The sequence below is a fragment of the Plasmodium chabaudi genome, assembly GCF_900002335.3.
Source record: "Plasmodium chabaudi chabaudi strain AS genome assembly, chromosome: 10".
NCBI lineage: Eukaryota > Apicomplexa > Aconoidasida > Haemosporida > Plasmodiidae > Plasmodium > Plasmodium chabaudi.
In genome coordinates, this window is record NC_030110.2 from 164,394 (window position 1) to 184,126 (window position 19,733).

The following is a 19,733-nucleotide window of genomic DNA, read 5'->3' on the forward strand; positions in this document are numbered from 1 at the left end:
ATATTGCATATAGTCCTACAATTCGTCTATTTTTTTATGAACTAATTTATGAATAAAACACAAAAAATTTACATAGCTGTATTCCTTCTCAACCTTATCTTCGACACATAAAGACAAAATCTGCGGATCAGCAGTTTCGCTGCGAACAAAATCGAAAAAAAAAAACATATAGTCGCCTTACGTTAAAAATGATGTGGCATAATAGCCGCATCTCCAACTAGTATATCATTTTGATATACATTTATTTTTGGGTTTTTATTTATCTATTATTTATTTTTTTGTGTTAAATGAACTTACTTCGGTGGAACTATTACTATGGGGACAAATTGGTTGGAGTGATGAAATTTACTCAAGTTCATAATAATACGCTCAAATTTTTCTAAAAATAAAAATTTATGCAAGAAATTATATAATGCCCATAATATTCATTTAACCAGTATATGCATATTATTTAAATGCACAATTGCTTATTTTTCAGTGATTCGTTTTTACTCGCATTAGGACTGTTTGTTAGGGTTAAATTAATACAATTTTCATTTGTTGGGATATCCCCATAAATCTGAAATCGGAAAAAAAATGAAAAAAATATGAAGGTCACATATATACATGTGGGATACTGTTATAATTATCCAATATAACTTTTTTCTTTTTTTTATTTTTGCAAATTTGTTAAGTACGAATAGATGCAACTTACATCCGAAGCAAATTCCATATCCGAATGATAACCAAAGAAAAGGTAAAAATGGGAACAAACGTCAATCAAATATATTCCATTTGAATAAATTTTTTCACCACTAGAAGGTATAGCTCGAGGTATAAATAATTCGTCATCAATGCTCATTGAATCAATTTCATTTGTTTTTCCTTTTATATGAATTATATAAGTTATAGGATAAACAAACAAAAGCGATGATATTATAGGCATTGATAAAAGCTTTATTATATTGTATATTTTTAGATCAGGTAATATTTCTTTCTTTACAATATTATGCTTTAAAATACAGGAAGTGAATAATGGCAATAATTTTAGTGTATCCGGCAATATTAGCTGTCCCGAATGGGCAGAGGAGGCGCACTAAAAAAAAATAAAAAAATAGAAAACAAATATAACAAAATAATCAATTTCAAAATGATGATATGGAAAATATCCTAATCAAATCAGCAATTATTCAATTGTAGGCACTTACATTTATTCTGTAGGAAAACAGAATATCCGTCAAACTATCAATAATATTTTTTGAGTAATTTTCATTATGCAAAATGTCCATACACAATTGTTTAATTAGTATATTCATCAAAGCTTCGGCATCAGTATATCTAAAAGCAGTACTGAGTGATGATGTTACGTTCATATGCGTAGTATGTAAACGTACATATCTATCACCGTTTAAATTAGTATATATGCACGCACATTGTATATATACTTGTTTTTTCGAATCTGATATATCTGAATAATTTAATAAAAAGCCAAATGTTTGATCATGCCGTATTTTTGGTATTTTAATAGTGTCAGAACGAATTATTGAATTAAAATTGTTATTACAACAAAATAGTTTTTTTACAGAAATATTTTGGGAATATCTTAATTTTAATTCACAGCAATATGCAATATCTTCCGATGTTAATATATCTTTTATATTCATATAAATTTCTTTATAATCTTTTTGCCATATAAAATTTTCTAAAAATAATATTTTTCCTCCAGTATTTTGAGCAACATATTGCAATGTTGGCACACAAATCCTTGTATTATTTGCTGAAATAATAAATACATCTGTACTTATATTATAATTATATAAATCTAATAGCATAGAATCATAAAAACTTTTTTGGTGAACTTCGAACAAATTCTCTTTTGGTGTTCTTTTTATCTCATTGATAGCCCCTATACCGCAATTAGGTGTACTAGTATAAAACATAGATATACTTCCAACACCATTTCGTTCCTTTAGTATTTCGATAGCAGCCTTTAAAGCACTATTTCCACATGACCCATATGCTTGCATTTTAGGGCATAGTGTTTTAATTGTATCTATTAAGTTATTAATTTTATCAAGTTCATCAACACAACTTAAAAATATGTCATCATGGGAAAGTGGAACAAATGGGTCATCTATATCACTCATCACAATTAATTGATTTTTGAAATATTTTTCATTTTTCGTATTTTCATTATGATGCGCAGTATTATTTGGATCTGCATTTGTTGCACACTCCGTGGTTGCTCCATTTCCACCATCTAAATATTTGCAGTTGAAGAAAAACAATGAATTGCTATATGTAATTATAGCTATCTTTGTTTTTGGACATGTGACATTTTTTACAGCGTATTTAATTCCCTCTAATACAGTATAAGTAATGTTATTATATATAGCATTATAGGAACAATCAATAACAAAAACAAAATATGGTGGTAACATATTTTTTATCTGCTTATATTTTGATAATATAGAATTTCTTTTATTTATAGTTTCATAAGTTTCTCCTTTTTTTTCATTTAATAAATTTTTAATATCATCTAACCTAAAATTGGTATTTTCATTTATTATTGTTTCATTATTATTTATATTTTTTTCATTAATATAATTACGTGACATGCCTATAAAGCCACTAGAGTCTCTTTCTCCTCCTTCTGTTAAAACACCCGCACCTGCGTTGTTATAATTTATTTCATTTTCACTAAATAATAAACTCCTTGATTGATTATTCAAATTTTTTGAGTCATTCGAAACTAAAGTATTTGATATTTGTTTAGTTATAGACATAATCTTATTAGTAATAATAGATGCTGTTTGGTTTACATTTTTATTTAATGAAGTATAACTTAATTTTAAATTATTTGAATTCGTATAATACTTAGACGGTATCATAATATCTACAGATCCTTTTAATAATGGAGACATGGGATTGTGCTTACTATTTTGCATATGTGCCATTTTTTCATTATATTGATATATATCAAACAATACATTTTCATCAATTAAAATTTCTGCATCACAAAAAACACAGATAAATTTTTTTGCTAAATCTCCTAACATTGTACCATGTATATAACTAAAGCATTTTGGGCACCTCAAAATTTCAACATTTTCTTCTTTATCATTAATTATATCCTTCATATGAACTTTACAGACATTTTCTCCATCATTTAAGCGAGCAAATGGATTGACAATAATACCAAATGGTATTTTAGATAAGTTTAAGGTTTCAGAAAATAAAGGGATTTGATATAGTGTGCTTTTTATAAAACGGGGATCTGCTTTTCCGGTATCCACTGAAATGAAAGGCTGATAAAAAGATGGCGGAGATATATATTTACATGTTTCAAATATTTTTAAACATGGTTTATTCTTTTTATCTTGAAAATTTATTATTGGTCTTGGAATTTTATTCATATCTATACGATTATAAGTCTTTTTAATTAATGTAAATATCTCTTCTCCTTTATCAGTTACTCCTTTATCATGATCACTATTCGATTCATCACTTGAACTTTCTTCAGATTCATTATCACATTTATCAGTATTTGCACCATTAGAATCTCTTTTATTCATAGCTTTAGGAGTCGTTTCATTTGTTCTTATGCCATTCGAACTCCCCATAAATGGTGTATTACTAAATGGGCTTTGTTGCCCCATAACATTAGATTCTTGATAATTAAATGCACCGTTCTGGTTAGAGTATTGCTGTACTTGATTATTGTATTGATTGGCCATATTATTGGCTTGATAGTTTTGGGGATTATTAGGCGTATTTTGCGAAGTGTTAAAAGGTAATTCCCTGTTATTATTCGGATAATTATATACAGGAGCCGAATTGATCCCGTTTATCACGTTGCCCGTGTTCAAACCTAATGGCATCTGAGATACCGGAGGAATATTACTATTTCTGGGAGCATTATTACTGACAAATTGGTTCATATTATTATTATAATTACTTGGTGGATAATTATATGTTTGTGTATAATCTTGTTTTTGTTGAATATTTTCATTTACTTTATAATTATAGCTATTCATGGAATTGATTTCATTGTTATTTGGTCCCATGTTTGAATAATTAAGACCATTTGGGGTGTTAAAATTATTCCAATTATTTGGTATATAGGCTGTTTCTGCATAAATATCATTACTTCCTTTTGGAGGATTATTACTCTCGATATTATTATTACTACTTATACTAGTGCTGTTCCTATTCATTTTTACTGATAAATCATTGTAGTTATTTCTATTAATATAATCATTTCCGGCATTTGAAACATTTCTTTCACCATACATTTGTTCATTTAAGCGTGTGTTACCTGTACTATTTTCGAAATTTTTTATATTATTATTTATATTTTCTGTATTGTTAAATGCGCTTCCATAGCTTTCATTATTTTTATCACTCGTTGTATTTTCTCGAAATAACATATTTTTATTGTTATCTCGATTTATTATATTTGCGTTTCTATTATCTGGTACTAATTTTATACCATCATTATAATTCCCTTTGTTTGAATTGTCAAAAAAGGGATTTATATCATTTTTAACTTCATTTGGATTTATTGACATTAAATGAGTTTCTGATTTGTCCATCTGATTATCATTGTTATTATAACTATTATGTGCATTGTCTCTAGGGTTATTATTCAAATTGTTTGAATTACTTTGATATAGGTTTTGACTTTTATTTGGCGTCATTTCTTTTTCACTCTGTATAATTTCATCGTTTGTGCTCTGAGCGTTAACGTGTTTTTATTTTAGTACCCCTTAGCTATCCACAATATACTTAACAAAAAATTTAATGTGAAATTTGATTGCTATTTTGCTATATTTACTCGTTTTTTCTTGTGTATAAATGTCTCTTCACGTGTTTACCTGTTTTCACAAACAAATAATTCTTTCTATATGCTTATCTTCGTTTTATTAAAATAGTTTTACTCGATCCAGGTATTTTCTTAATACTAATATTTTTATAAACGAGTTTACATTCAAATAAAACTTCGAAATTGATAGACATAAAACTGTATATACTTATTTCAGCAATAATATTAAGTAATTTTTTATGAATTAATGCTTAATTTATATTTAACATAAATTAATACTGTTGTTTTCACTTTTCATCTTTATACTAACATACGGAAAATTTTCTTTATTATCCTAAAATTAATATTTTTCAGATTTCCTCATCACTATTACTACTCCTAACGAGTTCTATTACTATATATTCCCTCTACTTTTATTATTGTTTTTTCTTTTTTTGATTTTATCTTTTTTTTTTTAAATATTTCTTAACCTGTCAAACGATTACTAATACTATATTTTTGTTACTTTCATCATTAATAAATATATTGATGCTATTTTAATTTCTTATATATACATAAATATATGATATATTATTCATATATGTGATAACAAATTAAAATTATATATTATAATACTATTTGCATGTTCCGTTCTCGTTATTTTTTTATAATGCATATATAATATATATTGTTCCTATTTTTCCATAATATTTAATTAGCTCTTCTTCAATATTGTTTCTCCAAAATATATTTCAAATATTTTATTTATATATATTTTTTTATTCTATGGAAAATTTATCATCAATGGGATATCTTTTTATATATAAAAATAGTATCCATATATTCATATGTATGTACATATTAAATATACAATATAATGTTATTATATTTATTACTAAACATGTATGTGTATACAAATCATGAAAATACTATTTGTGTTATCATTTATATGTGAGATTATCTTCATTTAAAAAAAATAAAAGTAACATACACACTATAGTAATATACGCAACTATGGCGCTAGTAGTAGTTACTTTCTTTTACACGAGGCTATAAATTTGGATTAATCAAAATGGAAAATATCTCATATTTAAAAAAAAGGCAAAGTTTGCTTTTGCTATGTTCTGATATAAGGAATAAAGGGTTATTTAAAAAAAAAATCTAAAAAATCGTACAATTTTTTTAATATATAATGATATTTATATAATTATATATTTGCGCTTTTCGTATATATTTTTGTATATATAAAATAATGCCGTTCCAATTGCCCATAAATTTTATATTAAAAAGGGGAGAAAAAAAAACATATAATTAATTCCTTAATAAGTATAAAAATAAAATGAAAAAATTGTGAAATATATTAATTAGGGAAAAATAAGTATAATATTAATAAATGTATATGTACCAAGTTTAATTTGAATGTATTTCAATACTTATATTTTATTGTTATTGATATTTAGTCTTTCATTTATATAAATGTTATTATTATGCATAATAAATATAACGAGGAATGTAGTGAAATTAATGTGTAGTAAATTATTATAAAATCACAGCTAACAAAATTTCAAATCATCCCTGAACTTTGAATTCATGAAGACAATTTTATTATTATTGCTATTATTAATATATTTTTTATATTTTTTCCATATAACAATAAAATTGTAGCTTAACAATTAGTTAAAAGTAAAATAAATAAAAATTTATGTGTGTGTATATTTATAAAACATCCTTTGAAATGAAGCCCTAATTAAATTTAAAAGGGATTATATCTATAATTATCATATAAAAAATAAATAATATTAAGCAAAAGGAACATACCATTTATATTTCCCTATTATATATAATTATACAAAATACAAGGGAACTTTATATATTTTCCATCACATATATTTTTGTAAAAATCGTTTATAATTTTTTCTCTTTCGCATTTAGACAGTTTAGTATAAAATAAAGCTTGTGAACGGATTTTTAGTTGCGCATGTATAAATTAATAACTTTAAATAGCTAAATGCTATCTAATTAAAATACTGTGAATTCGAAATATCACAAATTATATATTCTTGACACTTCAACAAATGAATAAAGTCACTATAATAAATGCTTTGAAAAAATGCATCATGCATATAGAATCGTAAAAACTTAAAAATTTTCATGTCTTTAATTAGCTTTTTTATTTGTTCGCCTTAATGGGCATTTTAGTGAATCACTCAATCAAATTATTTATCACCATTATTATTGTCTTAACCCTATGATAACATAATAATATAGGGGTAGAATTACCTGATACCATAACTTAACAAACGGTTTAAATACTATTTGCTAAAAAATAAAACAATGGAACAAAAATTATTTTAAGGAAAATTAATGATATTTTATTTTTTCATTACTAACATGTGCCATATGGAAAATTACTATAATTTCATAGTCTTTTAAATGCACCTTTTAACTATTCATTTTTTTTAAACATCTATATTAGTCACAGTCATACAATGGCGTGTACTCAATATATGTATAATATGCATATGCACATGCAAAGAATTAATAGCCGCTTAATATACCATCTAAATCAGAAAATCACTTATATGCAATTTCTATATTGTTAAATTATATTTCTAATGCTTAATAAAAAAAATTGGAAACAGAAAATTTAAAAAGTATGTTCATTATGCAAATATTTCCTGTCACATAGTTGTTACACATATACCACGCACAAATATATTTATATATAAAATATATGGTTATGATATGAAAACATAAAATATTAAATATACATAAAACATAAAAGTTATATAAATATATATATTTATGTGTAAATATTGTAATATATTAAAATGGGGAAGGAGAAAAAATAATCATACATTATGGAAGTATAAACAATATATGATGTTTTATTAAAATGGTGCGTACTGTCTACAAGGAAATAAAAAAAGGTAAAAAATCAGAATTACTCTATTTAATTAAAAAAAAATTAATAACCAAAAATATTTAAAAAACATTAAAAAAAAAGATGAATTATATTAATATAATTATATAATTTTTTACAACACTTTTTTCGCATTTCCATTATAATAGTTTTTTCCCAACATGCTTTTTATAAAAAAAAATTATTTTTTCTTTCTGATACTATACTAATTATTGTTATTGATTACACATTTTTTTATAATGTTTCATTATGTAACATCATTTATAATTTAGCTTTCCATAAATAATGATAAAATAAGAATTCTTTTATTTTCCAAAAAAAAGAAATGTTTGGGACTAAATTCATTTTTAATATTATCAAAAATAGATTTAACAGTTTATCGACAAAATGTGTAAAATATGTTATAAAAAGTTATAAAAGAACATGCCCTCATATAAGTGATTTCGAACCATTTGGTATTCAATAATTCTAAAAAAAGAAATGACATTTTTTTGTCCATCATGCCAAGTGTTCATGATATAAAAAATTAGACTTAGTATAACCACATACATTCATTCATTTCGAATTTGTAGTGCTGAACTATTTGAATATGTTTGTGCACCCATATATGCATATATATTTATGTCTTATTTTTATTATTTTTTTATATCAGCTTCTATGTACTACTTCAGCGGTCTACATAATTATAGAGGCTTTTATCTGTTAGTAAAAATCAACGAGATATTTAATATAAACAAATATAAGCATATATACATTATATTTAGTACAGATAAATATGACTTTCAAACAGATGGTAACAATAAATTTGCTTTATCACAAACTAAACAAACCAATATACATTAGATGTGCAAACAGATTTGATCTTCTTTTTATTTTCATTTCGATGAAATAAGCACAATTTAATTATTTATATATTATTTTTTTAATAGATATTCCTACAAATAAAAAAAATAGAATCCATGTTGATCAAAGAGCGGACATAAAAATAAGGCAATGTGACGAAACATTAAAAATCGACTTATTTACAAAAAAATTAACAAAAAAAATTCATATTGGTCAAATAAAAATAGATATTAATTCAAGCATTGTTGCGAAATCATTTCCTAAAAATGAATGGTTAAAACAAAGAAATCCTGATTAAATAAATGCATAAAACAAGTATATAATTATATATGTTGATTTGGAGTATTCATTTATAAATTTTATTAATTATAATTAGGTTTGTCTGTTTCAAGGATGGGCAAGAAGTTTGTAAAGTACAAATGTCCTTTTATAGAAGTAATATATAAATTTGGCTACAATGTGAATATATATTTTACTTTATTTTGTAATCAAACACATATATAAGACATGATGCAGGAAAAAATTCAAATTTGTATAAATGCCCATATTGCTTATTTATTAATTTTTCATCTTATTATTTCTATTTCTTTAATTTCCTTTTATTTATAGTTTCAAAACATGCACGCCCCAATGAGTGCCTTTTTATACAAGATGGATTAGAAATATGGAAGAATAAACCAAAAGGTGTCAATAAGAAGACTATAAATTTATACGATATTGATAAAAAATTTGATGATGATGATGAAAATTTATTACTTCTAGATAATAATACGGTAATGAATATTATAATTTAAAAGAATTAATATAAAATCCACCTATCAAACTTATGTCTATATATATAATATCCATATTTATGTACAAATACAACTGCTTACGATTGCATATTATTATCCATTATATTACTTTATAGCTGTAATATTAATTGCTATTAATTTATTTTTCATCTTTGGTATTTATTTATACACATTTAATAATCATTTTAATTTATTTTTTTCTCTCATAAAGGATATCAACGAAATAAGTTTGATGCAAAAGCTTAGATTAATAAGCTTTGTATTAGAACAAGAAATCTTTGTGTTTGACTTTTACGCATATGTTTCTAAATATATGTCAGCAAAGGAAATTATGGGTATGCAATTTTTTTGCTATTATAAAATATTATGTAAAAATTTTTATAAAATAATTATTGTTTATTTTATTTTTTATCATGTCATTTTCAATTTGTTTAGTTTCAAAACATATTATATCATTTATCTTATTTTTTCACCAATTTTTAATCCTTAGGAGAGTGGTTCTTATGCTTCTTATGCTTTAAAGACAACATAGATTATGATTCTATAAATATAGAAACAATAATAGAAAGAAATATCCATAGAGATATAAACATACCTATATTGAACATACAGAGAATTGTTATTGATAAAAATAATAATACTAATGCTAGTATTATTTATACATATGAAAATGAAAAATATAATTTAAGCATTCATTCAGAGAGTAATCTTTCTTATATTATTGATGCGATAACAATTTTTACAAATGAGGTAAGCTATATTAAAGAATATGAGCATTAATATATATTTCAATAAATATATTCTACTAAATACACATGTAACATATATTCTAGAAATAATACACTTTCATATATTTCTATAATTTCAAATTTCTATTAAACTCCTTTCTACCCCGTCTGTTGTTTTTATTTCAGCTAAAAGTTCTAAAGGAATCCTATGGAGACAAATTTAATGCAAGAAAAAATATAATAATGCAAGAAGCAACTATGAAAAAGCTAATGGGTAAATTGATATGGAAAATATAAAATAAAGGGACATGTTCATATACATATATATAAATTAATACATTTGTGCATGATATGTATTTACTTTATTCATAAATTTATTGTAGGAAAAAGAAGAGTATCATCCCCTCGATATAGACGTAGCTTACCGAAAAGCACACACAAAATGATTAAAGAAATGTATGCCGAAAAAAATAGTTACGAAGATATTCAACAGAGAAAAAACAATTTCCTAAATGATATATTACTAGAAAATGGGTCTAATACTATGCTAGATACAACGAATGAATCTTTGAAAGATGCAATGGTCGAACCCCAATTAGACAAAGAAATAGATACACTGGGTGATCCACCCACAGATGCACTAATAGAAGCAAAGTGGAACAAAGAATCAGGAATAAAACAAGAAATTCTGAATGATTAATTACTCGAAGGAAATCAAGTTAAGAAATTAAATGATGGAAAATAAACAGATTTAATAATCAAAATATATTATAAAAAGGAAATAACACCAAAGTAAAACAGCAAAGAATCGTTAAATGAAATAAAAATATCAAATCATTAGTTAGTGAAAATGGAAAGACTCGACATCATAATAGTCTAAGCAACCAAGCATAAGGCATATGAATTAGTCATAATTAAACTGTGAGAAATTAAATTATTGCTTTTTACAATATTTATATCATTAAATTATACATAGATACTAAATAATCTAGATCATTCCCCAAACAAAATAAATATTATATGCTTTGTGTTTCTTATTTTTATCCTCTTTTAAAAACATTTATGAACTTTTTGAATTTTATGTATTTATTTTTTTAAAAATTTAAATAAAATATATTCTTGTAAAAATATCATAAAAATAAAAAAAATGAAATAAGAAAGTTTTTTTAATTTATTTTTTACATTTTTTGAGTAAGTTAATGTTAAATAGTGTCTTGTAGGTTAATAAAATAAATGCAATTTTTTATAATAAAAAATTATGTTTTTTTTATAATATGTAATTAAAATTTCATTCAAATATATACCAGTCTTTTCCAATTACAATTTAAATGATGAAAGCTTTAGTAAAATAGACATACATGGTAAATGGTTCGAATATGAATATAAAATTACACAAATACACATATATGCATGCATTTTTATTTATAATACTATAGAAAAATATATAATTATTATAATATATTTATTTACATAGCTAATCTTTGGCTATTTTATATTATTATACTTATTTGAATTATTACTTTCTTCTGACTTTCCGTCTTATTTTCTTTTGATTCCACTCCTTTGCTTTTTTTATCACGTTCAATACTTCCAAATTAATAGTTCATTTTTCTTTTTCACTTTGAATTTTGTTCCTTTTCTCATGCATTTCCAATGTAGTTTGGCCTTTTTCTTATATCTATCTTTTTTGTATTACCTCTTTTATGCTTTTCTTTAAATTTTGGTAATTCTTTGTTATTTTATTCTGTGAGAAATATTTTCATCCTCCGTTAATTCGTCCGTTTTTTCAATTAAGTCTTCTTCTTCGTCGTCTTCATTTTCTTCTTCTTCATTTTCTATTGTATTAAGTTTAGTTTGATGTATTTTCTTGTCTTTTTTTGGATTATCGTCTTTATTGCCATTGTATTTATTATATCCAAACAATTCATGTAAAATTTTATTCATAATAACAATTAGTGTATTTTCATTAATCTTACCATCAGTAATACCCCTTTCATGATTGTTGCTATTTGCATTATCATGATTATAAGATTTGTTATGATCTAAAGTAGAGTCGTTTTCAGATACTTCTATTTTACCATTAATTTTCTTCTTATTTAATGGTTCTATTGACTTTTCTTTAATATCACTTGTGCTTTTTATTTTATTTGATGTATGATCATTTTCTTTTTCTTCTATAAATGTATTATTCTTTGGTGAAGACGGGAAATATTCTTTAAATAATTTTAATTTTGTATTCAATTTTTCATTTTTATCTGGGGTTTCTTCATATGTTAATAATAAATATTTAAGGAGCGCATCTTTCGTTTTCTTATCTTCTATATCTTCATTATCTTTTATATATTTCGATTTATTTTTTATTTTATTTTTGGGAATATAAACATTAACATTTTTTGATTTATTGATTACTATAACAGATTGAGTATTATCTTCGTAGGATTTATTATCTTGAAAAGTTACATTATCGTGCAATGGTTCAAGTTCTTCATATTCGCTTTCAATATTAAAATCATCATAATTCGAGAAAATGTCATCTGAGTTATATGTATTTTCCCCATAGTATGAGCTACTATGTGGACTTATATAATCATCAATAAAAGTATCTCCATAAGAATCAGATAACCTTTCGCTATCAAAATGACTTTCTGAACCATATTCACTGATTGGGTATGAACTAGGATGTCTATTATCGTATTTATATCTTAAATTATCATCCGTACCATGAATATATTTATTATTATCCGAGAATTTTAAATTGGCTAAATCATTTTTTATTTTTTTTAAAAATTCTTCATTATTTTTGTTGCTATGTTTACTATCATATATGGAATCATTTTTCGTAACATCTTCAGGGCGTTTTCTATATAGCTTGAAATATGGATTATAATATGGCAATAAATTTAAAAAATATTTATAATCATTATAATTTTCCATATTATCAATTTTATTTTTTTCATTTGAATTATTTTTTTTATAACCAGTTCGTTTTGCATTATCGTTTGTTTTATTAATGTCTTGAGCTGAATAAGTCGAATCTGATTGGTCATTAAATTTTTTTTTACCATTTATAGTCATTATACCTGAATAAATTATTTTCCCATTATTATAATAGTTACAATAACATGATATAACTGTGTTTGGATCTCTTATGTTTAACTTTATATATCTTGTATGGTGTGATTTTAAACCTCCATTTATCATTTCGAAATTTGGGAAAGGGAAACTACCTGGGGCAACATTTTCAATATGCTTATTTTCATTAACTTCTTCAAAACAATGTGCAGGTTCAACTTTAAAATATTCGCCAGCTTTGATATCTTCATTATTAACATGATTAAAAAAAATTTTATCCATGTAACTCGTATTACTGCTATTGGTATAATGTTTGTATGGAGGCCCGCATTGAAACCCAATAATTTCATTTGTAGCTGTTATATCACATTCATTACTGCTATTTTCATCATTCAATATAATTTTTTTACTCAAAAATGATTCCCTTTCCGCATATTCTTTATATATGGAATCATGCTTATTTATTTGAAAAGAACACCCTTTTGTTTTGTTCAGATTTTTTTTTAAAAATATTTTAACAGGAAATGATGCTATTCTATTTTCCATCTCATTAGGTTCATTATTAAATGCGCAATGTAAGAACATATCATCCTCAACAAACATTGGAGTAAGCAATTTTTGATATCCGTCATCACTTTTAAAGCCTGTTAATGTACCTGGTACTATTTCTTCTATTGGTTTTACATTTCTAAACGAATTTTCAATTGTATATGCTAATGAAGAATTATTATTAAAAGAGAGAGAATAACAATAGACAGCATCATATTGTATTTTTTCTGAATAATCTAATTCTTCATTTTTTTTCATTTTTATAATACTATATGGAAATGGATTTATAAAATAATAATTGCCTTTCCTATATCGATATTGTTTTTCATCGAAAAATAAATTAATATCTAAATATTTATTAGAAATATTGGGTTGTCTCAAATATTTTCCTAGAATGCTACTAGTTTTTGCACGATTAGCTGCACTATCATTCATATCACTTTCTTCATCTGATAACGAACTCAAAGCTTCCATTGCTTCAATTATGTCATAAGCATAATATTTTTTTCTGTATTTTTCTTTTTTCTTTTTTATTTTGTCGAACATGCTTTTCTTTTCTTCATTCCCGTTCCCTTTTTGCCCATTTTCTACAATCATGTTATTATGTGATTCGTTTTGGCTTGTATTTATTTCATTTTTTTGTGGAGTTTGTTCTTTACCTTGTTCATTATCTTTATATTCAAATTCCTTTTCTGCTATTAATCTCGAAGGTCTTTCAATTTTACCTTCTGGTATATCTTCTGCGGGTGGAGAAGATGGATTTTCACCTTTTGATTCATCATTGTTCTTATTTTCGCTTTTTTCTTCACTCTTATTTTCGCTCTTTTCCTCACTCTTATCTTCAGATTCTTTTTCTGCAATTAACCTAGAAGGTCTTTCAATTTTACCTTCTGGTATATCTTCTGCGGGAGGAGAAGCAGGATCATATTCTTTTGAGCCATCATCGTTCTTATTTTCATTTTTATCATCATTCTTATTTTCGCTCTTATCATCATTCTTATTTTCGCTTTTGTCTTCACTATTATTTTCCCCTTTATTTTCGCTCTTATCTTCAGATTCCTTTTCTGCAATTAATCTCGAAGGCCTTTTAATTTTATCTTCTGGTGTATCACTTGGGGATGGAGAATTAGGAGTATAATATTTTGATATATCAATGTCCTTACTAGGAGGATTATATGGCTTATATTTTTTTATATATTTTACATTTTCTTTATCTTCCAATTCTTGTTCTGCAATTAATCTAGATTTTCTATTAATTTTATCTTTTGATACATCATTTGGGGGTGGAGAAGCGGGATTGTCATATTTTGAATCATCATTATTATTATTATTATCAGAAGAATTTGTTTTACTATCACTACTTTTATCTTCACTCTTATATTCAGACTCCTTTTCTGCGATTAACCTAGAAGGTCTTTCAATTTTACCTTCTGGTATATCACTTGGGGGTAGAGAAGCAGGGTTGTCATATTTTGAATCATCATTATTATCAGAAGAATTAGTTTTACTATCACTATTTTTATCTTCAGATTCTTTTTCTGCAATTAACCTAGAAGGTCTTTCAATTTTACCTTCTGGTATATCACTTGGGGGTGGAGAAGCTGGATTGTCATATTTCGAATCATCAGTATTATTATTATCATCAGAAGAATTAGTTTTACTATCACTATTTTTATCTTCAGATTCTTTTTCTGCAATTAATCTCGAAGGCCTTTCAATTTTACCTTCTGGTATATCACTTGGGGGTGGAGAAGCGGGATTGTCATATTTTGAATCATCAGTATTATTATTATCATCAGAAGAATTATTTTTACTATCACTACTTTTATCTTCACTCTTATATTCAGACTCTTTTTCTGCAATTAACCTAGAAGGTCTTTCAATTTTACCTTCTGGTATATCACTTGGGGGTGGAGAAGCAGGATTATCATATTTTGAATCATCGTCGTTCTTATTTTCGCTCTTATCTTCACTCTTATCTTCAGACTCCTTTTCTGCAATTAACCTAGAAGGTCTTTCAATTTTACCTTCTGGTATATCTTCTGCGGGAGGAGAAGCAGGATCATATTCTTTTGAACCATCATTATTCTTATTTTCACTCTTATTTTCGCTCTTATCTTCATTTTTATCTTCAGACTCCTTTTCTGCAATTAACCTAGAAGGTCTTTCAATTTTACCTTCTGGTATATCTTCTGCGGGGGGAGAAGCAGGATCATATTCTTTTGAACCATCATTATTCTTATTTTCACTCTTATTTTCGCTCTTATCTTCACTCTTATCTTCAGACTCCTTTTCTGCAATTAACCTAGAAGATCTTTCAATTTTACCTTTTGATGTATCACTTGGGGGTGGAGAAGCGGGGTTGTCATATTTTGATCCATCGTCATTCTTATTTTCGCTCTTTTCTTCACTCTTATCTTCAGATTCTTTTTCTGCGATTAACCTAGAAGGTCTTTCAATTTTACCTTCTGGTATATCACACGGAGTAGGGGAAGCAGGATCATATTCTTTTGAACCATCATCGTTCTTATTTTCGCTTTTTTCTTCACTCTTATTTTCATTTTTATCTTCACTCTTATCTTCGCTCTTATTTTCACTCTTATCTTCAGATTCTTTTTCTGCAATTAATCTTGAAGGTCTTTCAATTTTACCTTCTGGTATATCTTCTGCGGGCGGAGAAGATGGATTTTCACCTTTTGATTCATCATTGTTCTTATTTTCGCTTTTATCTTCACTCTTATTTTCACTTTTATCTTCAGATTCTTTTTCTGCAATTAACCTAGAAGATCTTTCAATTTTACCTTCTGGTATATCACTTGGGGGTGGAGAAGCAGGGTTGTCATATTTTGAATCATCATTATTATCAGAAGAATTTGTTTTACTATCACTATTTTTATCTTCAGATTCTTTTTCTGCTATTAATCTCGAAGGCCTTTCAATTTTACCTTCTGGTATATCACTTGGGGGTGGAGAAGCGGGGTTGTCATATTTTGATCCATCGTCATTCTTATTTTCGCTCTTATCTTCATTTTTATCTTGAGACTCCTTTTCTGCAATTAACCTAGAAGGTCTTTCAATTTTACCTTCTGGTATATCACTTGGGGGTGGAGAAGCGGGATTGTCATATTTTGATTCATCATTATTATTATTATCAGAAGAATTTGTTTTACTATCACTAGTTTTATCTTCAGATTCTTTTTCTGCAATTAATCTCGAAGGTCTTTCAATTTTACCTTCTGGTATATCTTCTGCGGGGGGAGAAGCAGGATCATATTCTTTTGAACCATCTTCGTTCTTATTTTCACTTTTGTCTTCACTCTTATTTTCACTCTTATCTTCAGACTCCTTTTCTGCGATTAACCTAGAAGGCCTTTCAATTTTACCTTCTGGTATATCACTTGGGGGAGGAGAAGCTGGATTTTCATATTTTGAACCATCGTTGTTCTTATTATCAGAAGAATTAGTTTTACTATCACTGCTTTTATCTTCAGATTCTTTTTCTGCTATTAATCTCGAAGGTCTTTCAATTTTACCTTCTGGTATATCACTTGGGGGAGGAGAAGCTGGATTTTCATATTTTGAACCATCGTTGTTCTTATTATCAGAAGAATTAGTTTTACTATCACTGCTTTTATCTTCAGATTCTTTTTCTGCGATTAACCTAGAAGGCCTTTCAATTTTACCTTCTGGTATATCTTCTGCGGGGGGAGAAGCAGGATCATATTCTTTTGAACCATCATCGCTCTTATTTTTGCTTTCGTTTTCACTCTTATTTTCGCTTTTATCTTCACTTTTATCTTCAGATTCTTTTTCTGCGATTAATCTAGAAGGCCTTTCAATTTTATCTTTTGATGCATCACTTGGGGGTGGAGAAGCGGGATTGTCATATTTTGATTCATCATTATTATTATTATCAGAAGAATTTGTTTTACTATCACTACTTTTATCTTCAGATTCTTTTTCTGCAATTAACCTACAAGGCCTTTCAATTTTACCTTCTGGTGTATCACCTGGAGTAGGGGAAGCAGGACTATAGTCTTTTGATTTATCACTGCTTTCATCAGAAGAATTATTTTTATTATCACTACTCGTATGTTCGTGTTCTTTTCCTTCTATTATTATAGAAGGTCTATTAGTTTTGTTTTCTGCTGTATCACCCGGAGTAGGGGAAGCAGGACTATAATATTTTGATTTATCACTGATTTCGTCAGAAGAATTATTTTTATTACCAATCCTCTCATTTTCAAGTTCTTTTCCTTCTATTATTGTAGGAAGTCTATTCGTTTTACCTCTTGTTATATCATCCGGCGTAGGGGAAGCAGGACTATAGTCTTTTGATTTATCACTGCTTTCGTCAGAAGAATTATTTTTATTATCACTAGGTTTACTATCATTATTATTATTATTATTAGCTTTGCTCAAATTTTCTGATTCATTTTCCGCTAAAATTGTGCATGTTCTTCTCCTTTTTTTTGGCGGCAGGTGACTAAACTCTAATACAGTAAGTCCATTACCCCTATCGGAACTATCACTTCTAGGATTTCCATTTTGCTCTCTAATAATAAGCACAAATTTTTCTTCCCCGTCACGATATTTATCTTTATTTTTATCGCTTTTTTTTTCCCAGTGTACTTCTGTTCTCCTTTCATTTTCCCGCTCTCTTTCCCGCTCTCTTTCTCGTCCTCTTTCTCTTTCTCTTTCTCCATCTGGAGCTAAACTTAAATTTTCATATTCATGTTCTGCCAAAACTCTTCCTATCAACCTATGTATCATTTCGTCATTTTTTTTATGCAGTTTGTTTGAATGGTTTATTTTGCTTTCATTCCATTTTTCACTTTTTTCCCCAAAATAGTCACTTAATACTTTTAAAAATTGCCCCGTTTTAAAATTTATGTTTCTATTTGTTTCGGTTTCAAATATATATTTTTCGGTGTTGTCATTTGAAACCCCCCAATTCGATTTATTACCATCGTCCATCTTACTATGGCTATCATATTTTTTATCCTTAGATGAATTATGCACATTTTTATTCTTAAAAATTCCGGGCGCTATATTCTCATCTTCTCCTTGAATGGCTTTTTGATAAAAATGAATATTTAAATCATCAGATGATATGTCTATAAAAGAATATAAATATTTATTAGCATATTCCTCACTATATTCATACAATTCTTTATTAATATTGTATGCATTTACATTTGGATTTTCATAATAATTATAAAAATTAGAATTATGCAATTCATCATAATCCTTATTATTTTTTATGCAGAATAAGTTTTTTTCGTGATTACCTGTATTAAATAGACACATGGAAATAATTTTGTTAGATGCATCTATTATAATTTTCTTAATTTTTGCAATTATATCAAATAGTTCAAAAAGAAAGTTTTTATTTGTGTTTCCATTTGCGTCAATATCCTCAAGGAGACTGTTATTTTTATATAAATTTCTTTTTTCATAATCTGTGAATAATTTTTCCCTTTTTTTTTCTTCACCAAATGTGCACGATGAAGACCTAGTGCTAATGCACTTTTTTTTTAAATCGATTTCCCCATATTTCTTTTCGTTGTTCAATATAATTTTACTCACCTTATTACCACAAATTTTATTGTAAACATTTATGTCCACCTTTTTCACTGTGCAAAGATAATCATTAGAAATCATAACATTTTTCAATAATTTCTTCAATTCCTTTACGCCCTTATTTTTCCTATTGACATATACATCAAAATATGTTCTTATTAAACTTGGTGGCGATATATCGCTGTTGTATTTTGGTTTTTCACCATTCTCTTTTTCTAAATAATCATATTTTGTGTATTTTAATACAACCAACAGTAGAGTAATGAGTAGAGTTTTCCGAAAACATAGATTTTTTATATGATCTTTCATTTTTTATGTGTAAATAAATAAATGACTATAATAGAAATAAAAAATTCAAGAAGTAAAATACTATTTCGATATATTTATATGTATCTACTTATATGTATCATGTGTAGGCACATATATATTTTTGGTATTGGCATGAATTAACGTAACAA

General features: G+C 26.2%; 3 protein-coding genes across 3 annotated transcripts; 1 reads left to right on the forward strand and 2 right to left on the reverse strand.

Moving 5' to 3' along the window:
• Positions 1-15: 15 nt before the first annotated feature.
• PCHAS_1003700 (protein transport protein Sec24B, putative) lies at positions 16-4,679 on the reverse strand (the record flags this gene model as incomplete). Its single annotated transcript, XM_016798250.1, has 5 exons — positions 16-139; positions 298-379; positions 493-559; positions 695-1,075; positions 1,188-4,679. 5 exons carry the CDS (start codon positions 4,677-4,679, stop codon positions 16-18), a joined length of 4,146 nt encoding a protein of 1,381 aa, XP_016655485.1.
• Positions 4,680-8,031: 3,352 nt separating this feature from the next.
• On the forward strand, positions 8,032-10,771 carry PCHAS_1003800 (ag-1 blood stage membrane protein homologue; the record flags this gene model as incomplete). The annotated part of the gene is made up of 9 exons (XM_016798251.1): positions 8,032-8,161; positions 8,359-8,499; positions 8,636-8,822; positions 8,926-8,984; positions 9,159-9,322; positions 9,555-9,678; positions 9,834-10,093; positions 10,258-10,345; positions 10,455-10,771. 9 exons carry the CDS (start codon positions 8,032-8,034, stop codon positions 10,769-10,771), a joined length of 1,470 nt encoding a protein of 489 aa, XP_016655486.1.
• Positions 10,772-11,805: 1,034 nt separating this feature from the next.
• Positions 11,806-19,584, reverse strand: PCHAS_1003900 (6-cysteine protein; the record flags this gene model as incomplete). Its single annotated transcript, XM_738651.2, has 1 exon — positions 11,806-19,584. The coding sequence occupies one exon, from the start codon at positions 19,582-19,584 to the stop codon at positions 11,806-11,808; it is 7,779 nt and encodes a 2,592-aa protein (XP_743744.2).
• Positions 19,585-19,733: the final 149 nt, after the last annotated feature.